Here is a 21,155-nt window from a genome sequence, read left to right as displayed (position 1 = left end):
AGATTTGTTGGTCTGATTTAATCATTCCATACTGTAAACATTGTGCCCCACAAATATACACAATTATTATTTATCAAAAAAAATTTTTTTTCCAAAGTAGGACGAAAGACTAAATCAAAGAGACCTTACTTGGATACAGAAAGTGGCTGGTTAAATTCTTCTTCCACAGCAATGTTGCTCTCTTCAAAACTGGGAATATCAACTGCTTTTAATGAAGATGCACTACCTGGAAGACTTGTGACTTCATTATTAATATCAACAGAAAAATTCATGTCCTCACTGGAAATTTTGGTATCATCTTGCTTCAGTTGAGAGTCAGGCTCTTGATCCTCACCTGCTGCATTCCAAAACAAGCTAGCACCTGGAGGTTAAATAATTTAAGATATTGAAACAAACACTCAACTTTAAAAATAATACTCTGCCAAACCTTTGTTAAGAATAGCCGTATCGGCCGGGTGCAATGGCTCACGCCTGTAATCCCAACACTTTGAGAGGCAGAGGCGGGAGGATCACTTGAGCTCAGGAGTTCAAGACCAGCCTGGGCAACATGGAGAAATCCTGTCTCTACAAAAAAATTAGCCAGGTGTGGTGGTGTGCCTGTAGTCCCATCTACTCAGGAGGCAGAGGTGGAAGATCACTTGAGCCCAGGAGGTTGATGCTGCAATGAGCTGTGATTGTGCTACTGCATTCCAGCCTGGGCAACACTGTGAGACTCTGGCTCAAAAAAAAAAAAAAAAAAAAAAAAAAAAAAAAAAAAAAAAAAAAAAAAATATATATATATATATATATATATATATATATATATATATATATATACACACACACACACACACAATTACTTAGAACTAAATTTTTAGATTATATTTCCTCAGAAATGCCAGGAAGAGGTAGGTGGAAGACAGAAAGACAAAACACAGGGGGACAGGTCGGGTGGAAGGGCGCATTCTGGGTTCTGCTTTTTCAAGAAGGGTGGCTCTGAAATGATTTGTTTACATATTAAGGTTCTGAATATGATCTGTGGGGTGGGGTGTGTATGTTGAAAACTGCTGCTCTGAATAATACGAGATAATATATAAAATACAAATCCCTAGGTTCTCTGGTTTTGACACTTAAATGCAATATTTAAAAGACTATACTGGTGATGCATCAGACATGTGTAATATCTGTAATACCAGGCAGGTATTAAAAAAAAATCAAGTGGGCCGGGCGCGGTAGCTCACGCTTGTAATCCCAGCACTTTGGGAGGCCGAGGTGGGCGGATCACGAGGTCAGGAGATCGAGACCACGGTGAAACCCCGTCTCTACTAAAAATACAAAAAAAATTAGCTGGGCGTGGTGGCGGGCGCCTGTAGTCCCAGCTACTCGGAGAGGCTGAGGCAGAAGAATGGCGTGAACGTGGGAGGCAGAGCTTGCAGTGAGCCGAGATTGCGCCACTGCACTCCAGCCTGGGCGACAGAGCGAGACTCCATCTCAAAAAAAAAAATCAAGTGTTTCCCAATCTTTTTTTTTTTTTTTTTTTAAGACAGGGTGTCACTTTGTTGCTCAGGCTGGAGTGCAGTGACACAATCACGGCTCACTGCAGCCTCAACGTCCCTGGGCTCAGGTGATCCTCCCACCTCAGCTTCCTGAGTAGCTGGGACTACAGGTGTGCATCACCATATGTGGCTAATTTTTGTATTTTTTTTAAAGATGGGGTTTCATCATGTTAACCAGGCTGGTCTCGAACTCCTAGCATCAAGCAATCCACCTGCCTTGACCTCCCAAAATGCAAACATTATAGGCATGAGCCACTGTGCCCAGCCTATTTCTCAATCTTTATGAACCACTTACACCTATCTTCAGAGCTATTTGCATGTAATATTGTTTACTTACTCTTTCTTTAAATTAACTCTTTTTTTACTGAGCCTCATTATTTCTGTAAAATCACAGATTTGATATGCTTATTGTATTTGTACCTATGAGTACTGGAAAAGATATATTTACAAAATATAAATATTAATCTATATAACACCCTAAATCATCTTTTGTACCACGAGCCATAGGCATTCTATAATTTGGGGAATATTGCTAATACATAATGGTTTAAACAGATGGTTAAAACCAAAAAGTAGCCTGGGTGCAGTGGCTCATGCCTATAATCCCAACCCTTTGGGAGGCTGAGGTGGGTGGATCATGCGGTCAGGAGTTAGAGACCAGCCTGGCCAACATAGTGAAACCCCATCTCTACTAAAAATACAAAAATTAGCCAGGTGTGGTGGCAGGCACTTGTAGTCCCAGCTACTCAGGAGAATCACTTGAACCCAGGAGGTGGAGGTTGCAGTGAGCTGAGACTATGCCATTGCACTCCAGCCTGTGTGACGGAGTGAGACTCCGTCTCAAAAAAAAAAAAAAAAAAAAAGTAAATCCTAGTCAAAATGGTTTCTACTCTGAGGATATACTTGGGTGATTTTATGAAAATAAATTAATACAACCAAGACTGGCTGGACGTGGTGGCTCACGCCTGTAATCCCAACACTTTGGGAGGCTGAGACAGGAGGATTGCTTGAACCTAGGATGTGGAGGACCACACTGCACTCTAGCTTGGGCAACAGAGCGAGACTCCATTTCAAAAAAAAAAAAAGAATTGGGTCCAGCCTAGAAAAGTAGCAAAACCAAACACTATATCATGTTATGCAGTTTGCAGGTATAGTTTTATTTCACAAAGACTAAAATTACACAAAAACTTAAGTCATACTCTCATCACCTTGGTTTTGGTCCTACTGCACCATGCACCAATTTGGACGTAAAATTCAAAAACCAGATATGAAAAGCATTTTTAACAATTTCCTTACAAATTAAAAAAAACTGAAATTACCTGTGCTCACAGCAATGCTTACACTTTTTCTCATGTGCAAGCCAGGGGAAGACTGTGCTTCCACGGAAACCAACTCCATTTGTCTACCAGCTTGCACTGTGTCTTCAACAGTGGTTGTCTTAGGGGAACAGGGCGTCAGAGACTGTGCTTCCAACAAACGCTGAATCTATATCAATTAAAAACATACTTTAAACTGACAGGGAAGTAATCAACAAAACTGGCAGCAGTTTAATAATGAATTACAAAGCACCCTAGTTATAAGAAACTGACTTTTAAGTCTATTTTCTCACATTTCAACTAGACCATACCATGAAACTTATTCAATATAGAAAGCCATTATCACTAGTTATTAAGAAGCACTTTAAGTATACTTTTTTTTTTTTGAGACAGGGTCTTGCTCTGTCACCCAGGCTGTCACCCAGCCATGGTGCAATCATGGCTTATTGCAGCCTCAACCTCCTGGGCTCAATCGATCCTCCCACCTCAGCCTCCTGGGGTAGCTGGGACTACAGGCATGCACCACCATGCCTGGCTAATTTTCACATGTTTTGTAGAGATGGGGTTTTGCCATGTTGCCCAGGCTGTTCTCGAACTCCTGGGCTCAAGCAATCCACCCACCTCAGCCTTTAAGTATACATTTAAAAGCAATACATAAAGGTGTTTAGCTTAGTATTCATAAGTTGATACTCATGTAAAAAAGTGTGAATGGTTAATACTTCAAACTAACATTATATTCCTATTTCGCTTATAAATCAAAAGTTAGATTGGAGGTATACTCTGACTCTCTGACTCCATATACCAAATACTGAACATATCACACAATATTATTATAAAGGTAAATCAGAATTGCCCATGTCTCCCCGTGTTGAAATTGGATATATTAATAACAATGGCTAACAGTTACTGAGCACCTGTTGTTTGCAAGACCCTATTACTATAGGCTTTTATGTATGATTTTTACAACAATCCTCTGAAGACTATATTACAATTAAGCATTTTTTTACAAGTAAGAAAACCTGAGGCAAAGAAAAAGTTAAGTTACTTGTACAGGACATATAACTAACAAGTAGCAAATCTGAAAGCTGAGGTTCAAACACCAAAAGCCTCCCCTCTTTCTTTTTAAATTGAGATATAATTCACGTACCATGAAATCAGCTGCTTTAAAGTGTACAATTCAGTGGTTTTTGGTATACTCACAAAGTGTGCAACAATCACCACTATCTGATTCCAGAACATTTTCATCAAACCCCCAAAACTCTGTACCCATTAGCAGCCACACCCTATTGCCCTTCTCCCCAGCCCCTGATGGTCTAACATAATTTCTATCTCTGAATTTGCCTATTCTGGACATTTCATATAAACAGTACCATACTGTGGCCTTGTATCTGGCTTCTTTCACTTGGCATAATGTTTTGAAGGTTCAACCATGTTGTAGCATTTACTAATACTTTATTGCTTCTGGTTGCTGAATAACATTCCCTTGTATGGATATATCACATTGTGCTTTTCCACTCATCAGTTGACAGATATTTAGGTTGTTTTCACTTTGGGCTATTAGGAATAATGCTACTATGGACATTTATATACAGCTTTTTGTGTGGACATATTTTTTTCACTTCTCTTGGGTATGAAACTAGGAGTGGAAGAGCCTCCCTTTGTAAACACTATGATTTTCTGCTTCTCTACAAATGGTACTACTGTGCTCAATATAATTTTAGTGGATTAACCTTATTAATATAGGAAAATAAGTATCATCAATCAATTAAGGTCAGTAGAAATATAAACTACGCTAATAGTATAAAATGGCATGTGTATTTATAGTGGTTTGGAGTACGGGCTTTGGTATCATGTGGCTATGTGGCTATAAGTTTAAATCCTACCCTGCTACCTTTTGGAAAAGTTACTTAATCACTATGAGCTTCAATATCACCTAAAACTAAGGTTGTTAAAAGAGATAAATACAACAGTTGTAATTTGTTGCGTACTTACTCTAGTCAGGTCCCATACTAAGTAAGCACTTTACACACACACACACACACACACACACACACTCATTTAATCCTTAAATCTACATATAATACTGATCATTTCTCCCATTTTATAGGTGAGAAAAGTGAAGTGTAGAGAAATCACATAGGAAATGTACAATAAAAGACATTACACACACTCAGGTCCTAAAACTGATCACCCAGTGTTTTTAAAACATTAATCACTAGAATTCTATAGTGCATTTTAACATTTGAAACAACTAATATTCTCAGAACTTTTCTTTTTTTCCTTTGAGACAGAGCCTCGCTCTGTCGCCCAAGGCTGGAGTGCAGTGGCGTTTCTCGGCTCACTGCAAGCTCCGCCTCCCAGGTTCACGCCATTCTCCTGCCTCAGCCTCCCGAGTAGCTGGGACTACGCCCGGCTAATGTTTTGTACCTTTTTTAGTAGAGATGGAATTTCACTATGTTAGCTAGGATGGTCTCGATCTCTTGACCTCGTGATCCGCCCACCTCAGCCTCCCAAAAGTGCTGGGATTACAGGCATGAGCCACCGCACCCAGCCTCTTTCTCAGAACTTTTAGGGATCATTTGGCAGGACTTCAGTGTTATTTTTTAAAGTTCCTCTCCTCAAGCTGCATCTTCTCCATTAAAAAAAAAAAAAAAAAGCCATTGAAGTTGGAATATTGAAATATAAAGCTGTGGGTGATTAAATCAAATGGTAGCTAGTGGTGGGGGGCAGGCAGATCAGTGGAGCAGAATATAGTTCAGAAATAGATGCAAACATATGATACTTTCATTATACAATAAAAAATGCATCTCTCGCTGGGTGCAGTGGCTCACGCCTGTAATCCCAGCACTTTTGGAGGCCGAGGAAGGTGGATCACCTGAGATCAGGAGTTCAAGACCAGCCTAGCCAACATGGTAAAACCCTGTCTCTACTAAAAACACAAACATTAGCCAGGCATGGTGGCACATGGCTGCAATCCCAGCTACTCAGGTGATAAATGCAGGAGAATCATTTGCACCGGGAGGCGGAGGTTGCAGTGAGCTGAGCCGGTGCCCTCCAGCCTGGGTGACAGAGCAAGACTCTGTCTCAACAACAACAACAACAACAATAACAAAAAGCATCTCTAAATCATTCATAAAAAGATATGTATTTATTAAATAAATATGTGAGTCTAGTCATCTGATTAAAAAAACTTACTTAAATAAAAAAGAAACAACAAATATAATCTTGAAGGGAGAGGGAGAATTTTTTAAAAAGATTTTTTTTTGCTGGGCGCTGTGGCTCACTCCTGTAATCCCAGCACTTTGGGAGGCCGAGGCAGGTGGATCACAAGGTCAGGAGATCAAGACCATCCTGGCTAACATGGTGAAACCCTGTCTCTACTAAAAATAGAAAAAAATTAGCCCGGCTTGGTGGCCGACGCCTGTAGTCCCAGCTACTCAGGAGGCTGAGGCAGGAGAATGGCGTGAACCCGGAAGGCAGAGCTTGCAGTGAGCTGAAATTGCGCCACTGCACTCCAGCCTGGGCGACAGAGTGAGACTCCATCTCAATAAATAAATAAATAAATAAAAATAAGTTTTTTTTTTTTTTTTGAGACAGGATCTTACTCTGTTGCCTAGGGCAGAGTACAGTGGCATGGTCTTGGCTCACTGCAGCCTCAGCTTCCTGGGCTGAAGCAATCCTCCTGCTTCAGTCTCCCAGGGAGCTGGGATTACAGGTGTGCAACACTATGGCCAGTTATTTTTTTTTAAATTTTTTGTAGAAGTGGAGTCTCACTGTGTTGCCCTGGCTGGTCTCATATTCCTGGGCTCAAGTGATTCAACCACCTTGGCCTCCCAAAGTGCTGGGATTACAGGCATGAGCCACTGGGCCCAGCCAAGAATAAATTTTTTATAATCTTGAAAGGAAGAGGCCGGGCGCGGTGGCTCACGCTTGTAATCCCAGCACTTTAGGAGGCCAAGGCAGGCGGATCACGAGGTCAGGAGATCGAGACCACGGTGAAACCCCGTCTCTACTAAAAATACAAAAAATTAGCCGGGCGTGGTGGCGGACGCCTGTAGTCCCAGCTACTCGGAGAGGCTGAGGCAGGAGAATGGCGTGAACCCGGGAGGCGGAGCTTGCAGTGAGCCGAGATCGCGCCACTGCACTCCAGCCTGGGCGACAGAGCGAGACTCCATCTCAAAAAAAAAAAAAAAAGGAAGAAGGCTTTTCTAAACATAAAACCCAGAAAGAGAATGACTGATACTTTTTTTTTTTTCTTTTTGAGACAAAGTCTCGCTGTCGCCCAGGCTGGAGTGCAGTGGTGTGATCTCGGCTCACTGCAACTTCTGCCTCTGGGGTTCAAGCGATTCTCATGCCTCAGCCTCCTAAGTAGCAGGATTACAGGCGCCCACTACCATGCCCAGGTAATTTTTGTATTTTTGGTAGAGACGGGATTTCACTATGTTGGCCAGGCTGGTCTCAAACTCCTGACCTCAGGTGATCCAACTGCCTCAGTCTCCCAAAGTGCTGGGACTACAGGTGTGAGCCACCGCACCTGGCCTACATTATTTAACTGTATCTAAACTGGAATATTCTGTACAAAACAAATGGTTAAAATGCAAAACACTTAAGACTAACTGTAAGAAATACCACATATATATACATATATATATATATATGATAAAGGACCAATTTCCTTCATATACAATGAGCTCTTATAAATAATAATCAATTAAATATGTTAATATAATGTAAATTAAAACAACTTCTAGGAAAGGCATGGTGGCTCACACCTGTAATCCTAGCACTGTGGGAGGCCGAGGCAGGTGGATCACCTGAGGTCAGGAGTTCGAGACCAGCCTGGCCAAAATGGTGAAACTCCTGTCTCTACTAAAAATACAAAAATTAACCAGGTGTGGTGGTGGGTGCCTACAATCCCAGCTACTTGGGAGGCTGAGGCAGGAGAATTGCTTCAACCCCGGGGGGCAGGTAGAGGTTGCAGTGAGCCCAGATCATGCCATTTCACTCTAGCCTGGGTGAAAGAGTGAAACTCTGCCTCAAAAAAAAAAAACAAAAAACAAACAAACAAAATACCTTCTAAGACTGGTAATAATTTAAGTTTGCCTAATGTTGGACATGTGGATGTGGAAAAATGGTTTGGGCATATTAAATTGGTATAATCTGGCATCATTCATCTCATCTAGAAAATTAATAAATAAATAGATAGAGCCTTTCCAGCAGCCATTTTCACTCATTCAAGTAACAAACTATGTATTAAGCAACGATTACACATCAGGTACTATTCAAGGTGCTAAGAAAACAGTGATGAATGTGAGCTCCTTCCCTGGAGCTGACTTTCTATCACAAATAGAACAAAAAAATGTGATTAAGGGCCTGAATGATGAGAAGGAAATAGCCATTAGAAGGGCCCAAGGAGGAATATTTCAGGCAAAGGAAACCAAAAGCTGAAGAACCTAAAGTATAAACATGTTCTGGCATTTTTAAAGAACAAAAAGTTAAAGAAAAAAGCACTACAGCTGAAGTGTAGTGAACACAGAGACAGTGAGAAGAGATGAGTTTGCAGAGAAAGACAAGCCAAGTCATAAAGGGCTTTAAGGGCCAAGGTGAAGCATTTGGATTTTATTCTAATTGCAATGGAAATCCACTGGAGGATTTTAAGCAAGAGTGCTACAATCTGACCTGGGCTTTAAAGATGGTGTGGGGAAAACAAACAAACAATGACAGTGTGGTGTTTCCAAGTACAGGAAACACGAGGGGATAGTACTGAATGGAAGCGGTACGCAAGGGTGTGTCATCAGACAGTGGTTTGAATTAGGTTGGTAGCGGGAAAGACAGTAAAGAGTAGTTAAGTTCAGTATATATCTACAAAGCAGAGCCTGGGTTTGTGACTCCTGAGAATTTTGCCTGAGTGACGAGATGAGAGGTGATACCATTAACTAAGATAATAATAGTGAAATAATAGTAATAGTTAACATATACTAAGCACTAACTATATGTCAGCAATATTCTACACCTTTATCTAGTAACTCATTCAAATCCTTAGAACTCCATACAACTGTGCCATACATGTGAACAACTAAAAAAAAAATTAAAACAAAAAACAAAAGAACTCCATACAACTTATGTATATCCCTATTTTGTATGTGAGAAAACTGAAGTCAATGAGGTAAGGTAACTTGTCCATGGTCATATAACTTACATTACACACAAACTAGATCAGAATCCAAGGAGTCTGGTACCACAGCCCACTCTCTTAACCCTTATACCAAAATGAGATTTGCAATACTAGAACAGGAACAAATTTGGGTATCTTTGAACATTTAAAATGTTTATTCCCTTTGGCTTCACAGTTTTACTTCTAGCAATCTATGGTATAGAGATACTTGCACATAGGTAGTAAGATGCAAATATAGGAATGTTCACTGCTGCATTGTTTGCAATAGCAGAAACTTTAAATGGTTGAAATAATCAATAGTAGAACAATTAGAAAATGTGTTGTATATCATTATAATAGAAACCCATGCAGGGTAAGGGAGTTCGATATATACTTATATAGAAAATGTATAAGATACTTTTTAAAAAGTGGTACCTAAAAAAAAATTTAAGTTCATATATATATAAGGAAAATGCTATATGTATTTACACACAGAAGCATATTTTTATATATTTCATCTTTTCTAAATATAATGATTCAGATAGTCTAGACCAGGGCCTGTGATCTATAATATTATATTTTAAGTATACACATTCCAAGTAACTAAGATTTCTAAATAGTATAATGGGTCCTTTCAGCCTCTAATTAGTCTTCTTTTGAACAAGACAGGAAATAAGTGAGAAATAATTATTTTCAATGTAAAAATATTTAGGTATATTCAAATTTTTGCTAAGTGTTTATAATGTTAAAATCCAATTTATATTTTACATTGTCTGGGAGTGGTGACTCACACCTATAATCCCAGCACTCTGGGAAGTCAAAGCAGAAAGATCACTTGAGCTGAGGAGTTCAAGACCAGTCTGGGCAATATAGTAAGACCTTTTCTCTAAAAAAAAATAAAAATTTTTAAAAAATTATATTTTACCATTTCAAATAATTTACCTAGATTTAAAAAAACAGCAGAGCTAAATTTTTCTCAGGTGTTCCTATCCAAAGCATTTTCACTGATTTGAAAAATGTCATTGTCTTTTTTTTGATAAAATGCAAACACTATAGCTCCAATTTTATAAAACAAAGATTTTTTTAAAAATCATATGTATGGCCGGGCGCAGTGGCTCACGCCTGTAATCCCAGCACTTTGGGAGGCCGAGGTGGGCGGATCACAAGGTCAAGAGATCGAGACCATCCTGGCTAACATAGTGAAACTCCGTCTCTACTAAAAAAATACAAAAAATTAGCTGGGCATAGTCCCAGCTACTCGGGAGGCTGAGGCAGGAGAATGGCGTGAATCCGGGAGGCAGAGCTTGCAGTGAGCCAAGATCATGGCACTGCACTCCAGCCTGGGTGACAGAGCGAGACTTCGTCTCAAAAAAAAAAAAAAAAAATCATATGTATATATGCACATCATACATGTATTTGCATAGTTATAGGATCATGAAAAATATTTAAAACTACATTTCAGGTTGTTCCCATTGGTGCTGGGGAGAAAGAGAGGAACAACTGTTTTGGGGTAGGTATGTGGAGGAAGGACGTCGGCGAGGAAAGAAGAAAAAAGACAACACTTACACACTAAACACTGCGCAAGGATATAATTAAGACAAAGAACTTTGTCGAGACTAGCCTGGCCAACATGGCGAAACCCCGACTCTACTAAAAATACAAAAACTAACCAGGCATGGTGGCGCGTGCCTGTAATCCCAGCTCCTAGTGGGGCTGAGGCAGGAAGATCGCTTGAACTTGGGAGGCAGAGGTTGCAGTGAGCCAAGATCATGCCACTGCACTCCAGCCTGGGCAACAGAAGAGACTCCGTCTCAAAAAAAAAAAAAAAAAAAAAAAAGACTAAGAACCCCTGCAACAGAGGTTCTGAAGAAAGGGAACATTTCAGAATACAAGAAGTAGAATAAGTCCAGTATAGACACACGGAAAGGCTCTAACTATATAGACAGGCATTATATAGGGTTGACAAACTAGAGATGAAGCATAAGCCACTGTCCAGACTTTATATTTAGCTGTATATAAAGATTTAGTTAATTATAACAGACTTTTCATTAGAGGCAAAAAATAAAAGAAAAATACAATTCTATTGTAGGTTAGGATATGCATAAGATGGTTCTACTACTAACTAGCAATGTGGTATTGGGTTAAATTATTCTCTCTAATCCTCATTTTACTTACCTGTAAAACAAGAGGGCCTAGAATTCAGTTTCCAAGGTCCCTCCTAATTCTGACATTCTATACTTCTATAAAACATCATTACTGAGGAGAGGTGCCAGTTTTTAAGAAATCATAATACCAAGAATTTAATAGAACTAGGAAAGCACCAAGCAAACCTGTGCCTGAAGTAGTCTCAGCTGTCTCTCTTGTTCTGTGAGGAACCGATATGCATCTGGAGATAGTCCCATCATTCCATTATCTGACTCAGTCTTGGGTGTGTGCATGCACACTGTGCAAGGCTGTGGGTTACATGAGTCCATATGTGAAGGCAGTCTTGCCACAGGCGATGGTTCTATATTGCTGTGGGGAGAACAACTGTCCATACCTCCCTGAGGTCTCAAGGCTATAGGACTACTTGAAGAACAGAATGCATTACAGTACAGGGCTGGACATCCACTTGGGTGAAATAATGAATGCTTTTGAAGGGCTTCAGACTGGACGTCTTGAATGGATCCAACTGTGTTTGCTCCTTGCCAAGAATTTAGCGGACTATATTGAATATGACTATGATGCTGACAACACCTGCAAACGTTTGTGGAACAGTAAGATGGTGGTGGGGGAGTAGGTATCTGAAGTTCCATTGGTCTTCCTGAATTATGGGGTGAAAAAACACAATTGTGTAGTTGGGACTGCGGGGCAAGAGAAGACTGCTTAGGATTAAGTGTGGAGGGTCTTATAGGATACTCTTCGTTTTGTACATTTCCAGCAGAAACTGTTTGGAGCTTTTCAAATACATCATGAGATGGCCCATTATGAGAAGATGGTTTAACACTGTTCCTGGTATGGGGGTTCCCTTTCTTACAGGCACGTGGCTGTCTTACTTTGCAGTGTCTCAAAAGAGCTGGTTTATCCTGGTTTAACTGATTTGGTATTCCTCTCAAGGAAGGCTCTCCAGCTTCAACTTCTGGACTGTGTTTCTCATCATAAAGCTGGGGTTGCAATGGCTTCAAGTGTTCCGAGTGGTTAATCAAAGGAGGATTTTCATTATTCACCATTTCCAATGGAGTAGGCAGAGAGTTTGATTCTATGAAATTGCCATCCAACACAAGCGAAAGTTCAGGAACTGATGGTTGGATCTTAGAAATCTACAAATAAGAAAGAAATAGAAAAAAGTATTTTTTAGGAGAAACTGTATACTTTACTTTCCTCAGACCAGTATTTCCAAAATTATATCTAATTACATATTAACAAGTGTTCATTCTTTATTTAGACCATCAGTAAATTTTTTTTGGGCATGTTTTATGTGCTAAGCACTAGGAATACAATTGTAAGCAAAATAAACAAGGTCCTTGCCCTAAAAGAATAAAACTAAACACTTCCCAAACTTACTTAATAATGTAACTCTTTTTATTAAAACACTAACACTGCTAAGATCACAGAACACAATATGAGAAACTGTTTTATACAACTTTTTAAATCCTCTCTGCAAAAAATAAAATTGTCACAAGCAGAATGTTTTCACAGATCTAGTAGCAAATGTTTATGTACCTTAAATAGTAAAATCTTCCAATAAATGTTTCAGAATATTTCTCCACTAAGAAGTCACTCACTGTTATTCCTTCTATTGATATCAACTAAGAGTTGGAAAGCAAAAAAGAGTAAACAAAATACTTGCTGTGATGAATTTGGTTATAATTTGATATTAATTTAAAAAAATCCTTCCCATTCCTTTTTCTTCTAAAATAAGTAATTACACCAATTAAACAATTCTAAAATGACCCACAGGTTGGTAGCAATCAAAAAATTTTGACAAGAATTTTAGCAATTAACTTCTGAAAGCAAGTATAATGTTTTCTCAGAATATAGTGATAAAAACCAATGTCAAGCTCTAGCGATAGTATGTAATGTTGAGTCTATATGGTTATTAAAAGTACCAGATTCTAAAACCAAACCTCCTGAATTAGAATCCCAGCTTTACTACTTACTAGTTGTGTGTCTTGGGTAGGTAACTTAACCAATCTATGTCTCAGTTTACTCTAGGAATAACCATACATGCTTATTACATAGATATTACACATATGTATATATCATTACATATAATATGAATTATTTTATATATAACTGTAAGATAGTTATATCTCTATATATAGATATAACCATAGAGATAGAAATAGCTAGATATATCTAAGAATGATACTTAGGTTTCAGGTAGTATTATTTAGTGTTTTAACCATGAAGAGACTTAGGTCTCTAACCACAAAAGTGAATGCATTTTAAAATCAGTGATACCTTCTGACTCACTGGATGAGGACTAGGAATTGGCCTTGGAGAAAAATCTTCATCTTCAACACCAGAATCGTGATCATGTATTGGCATTTTCCCAGGAGATAACTTTTGGGAAGACCTAAAGAATAGAAGGGGAGACCAGAAAAGCCTTTGGTAATCCAGTGTTTTCTTTCTTCTAGAAATTGAATAAAGTCCTTTAATAAGTTGCAGTAGTACTCAGATCATTTAATTTAGTATCTGACAACCACAAATTATTTTATTTTTCAGGCCAGTGTTAGTTGACCAGGGAAGCTGGCCTAGCCAGCCTTAATAAACTACCCTATTTACCTGATCATAGCAAGTTTAACCCTGTATTGTTAATGTCACAATAAATCAAGTCACTGGGCACCCTCTAGTTGATCACTTTGATAAATATAGAAACAAGTAAGACTTAGTACTTGCTGTCAAAAAATTTATAATCTAGTATTAAAGGTTATTAAACACACCATATTACAAACCCTCTGTATTAAAAAGGAAAACCAAATAAGGAATTATATTTTCCTATGTACTTATATCTGTGATGGGAAAATACTTTGAGGAATCAAGGTACTACCCTCCCATTTAGTCAGGAATACTCATTGTATCACAGATGGCATGCCCAGGAAAACAGAAAATTTCTGAGTGCTGGTACAGAGTTTTAAAAGCTGAAATTAGTGTTTAAGACAAAAGATTTGGAATACTATATGCATCAGGCTTTTTTACATCCTACGCTAGACAAAGTCTCAATAGGATGCATTAGGGAAAAGAAAAGCCAGAATGAAAGCTAACAGCACTCAGGATTAATGGGATCCCTAAAAAAGCACCCTGCATTCTGTTTCATGCAAGTTGAATCCTCCCTAGCAGGAAGAACAACAGAAACTCCAAGGCAGGTTTGAAAATTAAACAGCAGAAGAGACCTTTTGCCCTAGACCCTGATTGTCTGAAGAGGCAGACCTTCACAGAGTTCTTTCTGTACACGGTATTACAATGAAGCAATCAGAATGTCTGCATGATTATGTTTAAGCAGAAATGGGTCTTCAGTCCCACAAAGCTCTTCTCTGACACCCAAGACAGCTTGAGATACATAATGATATTCCAAAGTGCTCAGTGCAGCATGGACAGGAAACAAGAGAGCCAGTGGCCTGAAAAGGGTCAAAAGTTACAGCAAGAACTTGCACAAATCTGACAAAGACCAGATGCAAATGAAAACACCTCTGCAGATTGTAGCACAGATGGATGAGAATCACGTCACCCCATATCACCAGTACTGGCATACCATTAGTCCCCTCTACATTACATATAACCCCAGAGAAAAAGGAATAAAGAAATCTTGAATTAGGTGAAATTTGGTGTCTATAATCCAGTAGAATAAATAGGGGCTTAAAATAGACATTAAGTTCAATTACTAATTTTTTTAAGTTACATTCTTTTGTATACCTCAGTTGTGGCATGGAATTAATATCTGTTTTGTACCTAAGATGAATACACACACAAAACTGTTGACACTGAGCAATAAAATCCATTTCTTAGCATTTTTTTTTTTGGTGGGGGTGGGGTGGGAGTGGGGATGGATAGAGTCTCGCTCTGTCACCCAGGCTGGAGTGCAGTAGCATGACTTCAGTTCACAGCAACCTCCGCCTCCAAGGTTCAAGTGATTCTTGAGCCTCAGCATCCGAGGAGCTCGGGCTACAGGCATGTGCCAGCATGCCCAGCTAATTTTTATATTTTTAGTAGACACAGGGTTTCACCATGTTGGTCAGGCTGGTCTCAAACTCCTGACCTCAGGTGATCCACCCACCTCTGCCTCCCAAAGCACTGGGATTACAAGTGTGAGCCACTGTGCCTGGCCTCATTTCTTAGCTTTTTTAGTACCCAAGAAAAAAAAGGAAAAACTTCAGGTTGTATAGTTATAACAACAGTATTTTAGGAGAGACAAACATTTTGATAACATTTAAATGACTGTTCCTCATTAAAGCTTAGGCCAGAGTGGAAAATAAACAAGGTTTTTTAACATTACTTTTTTTGAAGCCGGGTTTCACTCTATTACTTAGGCTGGAGTGCAGTTGGCGTAGCATGATCATGGCTCTCCACCTCGACTTCTTGGGCCCAAGTGATCCTCCCACCTCAGCCTTCTGAGTAGCTTTTAATAACAATCTTAAAGAAATTGCTATTGTCTCTTTAGTTTGGCTATTTCTTCCATAAATATTCAATAAAATGTTGAATAAGGTCTTAAAATTTAAGACAGTAAAGATGTTCCTGGCTGGGTGAGATGACACAAGCCTGTAATCCCAGCACTTTGGGAGGCCAAGGCGGGTGGATCATTTGAGGTCAGGAGTTCGAGGCCAGCCTGGCCAACATGGTGAAACTACTAAAAATACAAAAATTAGCCGGGCGTGGTGATGCACACCTGTAATCCCAGCTACTTGGGAGGCTGAGGCAGGAGAATTCCTTGAACCTCCAAGGTGGAGGTTGCAGTGAGTTGAGATCACACCACTGCACTCCAGCCTGGGTGACGGAGTGAGACCCTATCTCAAAAAAAAAAGATAAAGACTGACTTCCTGGAGGGAAAAGGAATTCTGCCAGCAGACTGCCTTTGGACTCAAACTGCATTCTTCCCCTGGGTGTCCAGCCTACCAACCTACCTGTAGACATTTTTTTTTTTTTCCTTGAGACAGGGTCTCATTTTGTCACCCAGGCTGCAGTGCAGTGCCACGAACGTGGCTCACTGAAGCCTTGACTTCCTGGGCAAGTGATCCTCCCACCTCAGCCCTGCAAGTAGCTGGGACTACAGGCATGTGCCACCACACCCAGCTAATTTCTGTACTTCTTTTCTGTTTTTGTAGAGGCAGGGTTTCGCCACATTGCGCAGGCTGGTCTCGAACTCCTGAGCTCAAGCAATCCTCCCTCCTCAGCCTCCCAAAGTACTAGGATTAAAGGGATGAGCCACTGTGCTCAGCCTCTACCTGTAGACTTTGGATTTGCCAAACCTTCGCAAATACAGAAGCCAATTCCTTAAAACAAATATCTCTACATACACACATCTTGTTGTTTCTGTTAATCTGGAGAACCCTAATACAAGATAATATCTTTTTTATTTTTTTTGAGATGGAGTCTCACTGTATCACCCAGGATGGAGTGTAGTGGCATGATCTCAGCTCACTACAACCTGTGCCTCTCGGGTTCAAGTGATTCTCTTGTTTCAGCCTCCTGAGTAGCTGGGATTACAGGCATGCACCACCAGGCCCGGCTAATTCTTGTATTTTTAGTAGAGACGGGGTTTCACCACGTTGGCCAGGCTGGTCTCCAAGTCCCGAGACTCAGGTGATCCGCCCACCTCTGCCTCCCCACGTGCTGGGATTACAGGCGTGAGCCACCGGGCCTGGCCGAGAATATCTTCTTTACCACAAAAGGTAGAATATACTGACCCAAGAAGTCACAAGACTTTATTTAATTAATATTCTCCAAGTGTGTTTTAGAAGTTTTAGTTTTAAAACTTTTTTTTTTAGGTAGGAGTTTGTTTTGAGACAGGGTCTTACTCTTGCCCAAGCTGAAGTGCAGTGGCACAATCTCAGCTCACTGCAACCTCTGCCTCCCGGGTTCAAGCGATTCTCCCACTTCAGCATACCAAGTAGCTGGGATTACAGGCACGCTCCACTGTGTCCGGCTAACTTTTGTATTTTTAGTCGAGATGGGGTTTCACCATGTTGGCCAGACTGGTCTCAAACTCCTGACCTCAAGTGATCTGCCCGCCTTGGACTCCCAAAGTGCTGGGATTATAGGCGTGAGCCATCACACTCCAGCTAGTAGTTACTTTTACAGTAGTTTATCTGATAGGTCCAGATTTAAAACTATAAGGAAGGGTTGGGGATGATGGTTCACACATGTGATCCCAGCACTTTGGGAGGCCAAGGCAGAAGGATCACTTGAGGCTAGGAGCTCGAGACCAACCTGGCCAATACAGTGAGACTCCACCTTTAATTTAAATATTAAAATAAGAAACTTATAAGGAAGCAGATTCTTTCAAAGCAAGATAATTTTTTGACAAATACTTTTGTATTTTTCCTGTATAATACATCAACCCAAATGAAAACCATATCAGAGTTGCGATTTCATTAAAATTACTATCCAACTTCCTAGTGAATATGAAGGAATGCATTTAAAGCAAAGACATTTATGGTACATAAGATTTAAAAAATTGTTTCATCAGAAATAATTTACAGTTATTTTAATTACTCACCAAAAACTAATAAATGTAATTTTTAAAAAAACATACACATAATAATAAAAAGATCTTTTACCTCTTAATTGAAAAATTCTTGGAAGCCTTACTGAAAAACTCTGTTTCTGCATTTTGGCTTTCAGCGCTCAGTTCACAACGGATTGGATTTTTGTCAGGAGGTTCAACATTCTGAAATGAAGTAGGTCATATTTTGAGATCTGACTTAAATAAGAACACCAGAGAATTCTATTTAGATGAAAAGTAGCTCTGAAACACTAGATGATGGAGTGGCAGACTTCTGATTTCTGTAACCCTCTTTTGTAAACTGTCCAGTTCCCTGCTACATAAGTGAAAAAGTTAATCACCTGTGTTATAATCACAGATTCAGTGAACATAACTGTGACATGAGAGAGAATACCATCTAAAGAATAAAATGATAAAATATGTCTCTAAAACAGAAATAAAATATTAGATCTCAGTTAAAATAGCATGTGTAATTAAAATACAAAAACTTTATAGCTTACATAACCTATAAAATGTATATTATATATTATATAAAGATATTTTTATATAACATATATATGTCATATAATGTATATATTATATAATATTAAAATATATATTTATATAAAATATATAGATGTATAACATATACATGATCTCAAAGAAGGTACTAAATAAGATCTGAGTGGACACACGTGGTTATTTAAAAGTATTCAATATTTTTCTAATAAAGAATGTACTTTTATTAGTCTGAGACCTAAAATAACCAACAACTTTATTGAAGAGTAGCATTTAAATATTTTCATATAATGACACCTAGTTTCAAAGATCTACTTCCTCTTTTTTTTTCTGAGACGGAGTTTCGCTCCTGGTGCCCAGGCTAGAGTGCAACGGCGTGATCTCAGTTCACTGCAACCTCCACCTCCCAGGTTCAAGCGATTCTCCTGCCTCAGTCTCCCAAGTAGCTAGGATTACAGGCACCCGGCACCATGCCCAGCTAATTTTTGTATTTTTAGTAGAGACGGAGTTTCACCATGTTGGCCAGGCTGGTCTCAACCTCCTGACCTCAGGTGATCCACCCGCCTCAGCCTCCCAAAGTGCTGGGATTGGAGGTGTGAGCCACCACGCCTGGCCTAAAGATCTACTTTTTCTATGATCATCATCTAGTTGTGTTTCTAGGTATTTTATTAGATGATATAGTAACAATCTATTCTGATTCCTTAGATACATAATATAAATAATGGCCTGTAAGTATAAAAAACCATTTCTTATTCCCACACATTTTAAAAATAATACAGTCACGGTCAGGTGCAGTGGCTCACACCCATAATCCCAGCACTTTGGGAGGCTTAGGCAGGTGGATCACCTAAGGTCAGGAGTTCGAGACCAGCATGGCCAACATGGTGAAACTCCATCTCTAATGAAAATACAAAAAAAAAAAAAAAAAAAAAATTAGCCAGGTGTGATGGTGGGCTCCTGCAATCCCAGCTATTCTGGAGGCTGAGGCAGCAGAATCACTTGAACCTGGGAGGTGGAGGTTGCAGTGAGCCGAGATCACGCCACTGCACTCCAGCCTGGGCAAGTGTGAGACTCCATCTCAAAAAAAAAAAAAACGTCAGGACAAAGAAAAGTACTGAGATCCCACAAAGTTAACCTTCACAAGTATAAAATGATACATGAACAACTGATACATTCTTCAAAGATTTTAGAAAAACATGGGCAAGTTATTCTGTGGGTAACCTCTGGTTCTCTATTGTAATTTCGTTGAAGGTATGATCTCAGATTTACTAAAAAAATTTAACCATAAATGAATAAAGTTAATATTTATTGAGATTATTTATAAGTAAACAAAGCATAATAGTTTGGATTACTATTTTAAAGGGTAAAAGCTGTTGGGTTTAAACTGCCAAAGTGCAAAACCCTAAACAGTCACTAATGTACTAGGTAATCAAATCACTTACTTTGAAAAGATGTAATGTTTCCTTACTGGTTAGCAACTGAAACCGAAAGTCAGGTATCTTGCCATCACAAGGGAAGCATTCATAAAACTCAGGCTCCTTATGTGTCATAGAATAGAGAACTATGATGAAATTTCCAGATTCTGAAAAAACCCTGCACAAAAAAAATGTCATTTAATTAAAATTTAATGAGGATAACATGATTACACTCAAATAATTTCATGTGAGTCTCCCAATCTAGTTAACAAAATGACTAAAGGGTGCAATTTTTGTTCAAAAACTGGGGTCCACCACTTAGGAAGGCAAAAGGTGGGAGGATTGCTTGAGGCCAGGAGTTTGAGACCAGCCTCATCAACACAGAGAGACCCCCTTCTCTACAAAAAAAAAAAAATTTATTTTATTCAGGAGGCTGAGGCAGGAGAATGGCGCGAACCCGCGAGGCGGAGCTTGTAGTGAGCCAAGATCGCACCACTGCACTCCAGCCTGGGCAACAGAGCAAGACTCCGTCTCAAAAAAAAAAAAAAAAAAAAAAGAATAAGAGAGCAATTCAAAATTAATTTTACTGAGGATTTACTATCAATATGAACTTAAAGCACGATCAGTAATTGATAATAAAACATAATTGTACTAAATCATAGCAAGGGATCTAAAACTAACGTTTAATTTCTGCTATCTAAATATAACTATCTTGAAAAGTTAAAATAAAATGTTAAAAGTAGAACTCCAAAAGCATCTGAAGAAAATACAAGTGATTTTTTTACTTCAGTAAATACACCTGGAGTGGGTGAATCTTTTCTAAACACGATAGGAAAAAGATTAATAAATATGACTAAAAAACGGTAAGTCTGTTTGGGAAAAATATTGTTTTTTTTGTTTTTTTTTGGTTTTTTTTTTGAGACGGAGTCTCTCTCTGTCGCCCAGGCTGGAGTGCAGTGGCGCAATCTCGGCTCACTGCAAGCTCCGCCTCCCGGGCTCACGACATTCTCCTGCCTCAGCCTCTCCGAGTAGCTGGGACTACAGGCGCCCGCCACCACGCCTGGCTAATTTTTTGTATTTTTAGTAGAAACGGGGTTTCACAGTGGTCTCGATCTCCTGACCTCGTGATCCGCCTGCTTCGGCCTCCCAAAGTGCTGGGATTACAAGTGTGAGCCACCGCGCCCGGCCAGGAAAAATATTGTTAAACTTAAATGACAATCGGGGGGAAATCCATTGCTATATATTATAAATATATATTTCTCTATGTATTTTACATTATATATATAGAGAGAGAGCTTGCTAGCACAAGCAATATGAAAAGATGCACAGGCTGGGCGCGGTGGCTCACGCCTGTAATCCCAGCACTTTGGGAGGCCAAGGCAGGTGGATCACGAGGTCAGGAGATTGAGACCATCCTGGCTAACACGGTGAAACCCTGTCTCTACTAAAAATACAAAACATCAGCCAGGCGTGGTGGCGGGCACCTGTAGTCCCAGCTACTCGGGAGGCTGAGGCAGGAGAATGGCGTGAACCCGG

At 39.5% G+C, this 21,155-nt stretch overlaps 1 protein-coding gene across 11 annotated transcripts in view; it reads right to left on the bottom strand.

Moving 5' to 3' along the window:
- The window catches only part of STIL (STIL centriolar assembly protein), an 86,881-nt gene that overhangs the window by 20,107 nt on the left and 45,619 nt on the right, over positions 1 to 21,155 (bottom strand). For all 11 annotated transcript variants that reach the window (XM_055254652.2, XM_055254651.2, XM_063627415.1 and 8 more), the window contains 6 exons: positions 19,647 to 19,797; positions 17,762 to 17,871; positions 13,449 to 13,563; positions 11,336 to 12,304; positions 2,855 to 3,020; positions 130 to 361 (listed from right to left, as the gene is read on the bottom strand). In XM_055254652.2, coding sequence (XP_055110627.1) covers positions 130 to 361; positions 2,855 to 3,020; positions 11,336 to 12,304; positions 13,449 to 13,563; positions 17,762 to 17,871; positions 19,647 to 19,797 — 1,743 coding nt within the window. The remainder of the gene's footprint in view (positions 1 to 129; positions 362 to 2,854; positions 3,021 to 11,335; positions 12,305 to 13,448; positions 13,564 to 17,761; positions 17,872 to 19,646; positions 19,798 to 21,155) is intronic.

Source organism: Symphalangus syndactylus, chromosome 12 (genome assembly GCF_028878055.3).
Source record: "Symphalangus syndactylus isolate Jambi chromosome 12, NHGRI_mSymSyn1-v2.1_pri, whole genome shotgun sequence".
Taxonomy (NCBI): Eukaryota; Metazoa; Chordata; class Mammalia; order Primates; family Hylobatidae; genus Symphalangus; species Symphalangus syndactylus.
Note: the sequence above shows the minus strand (reverse complement) of the source record. Positions and strands in the feature narration are given on the sequence as shown.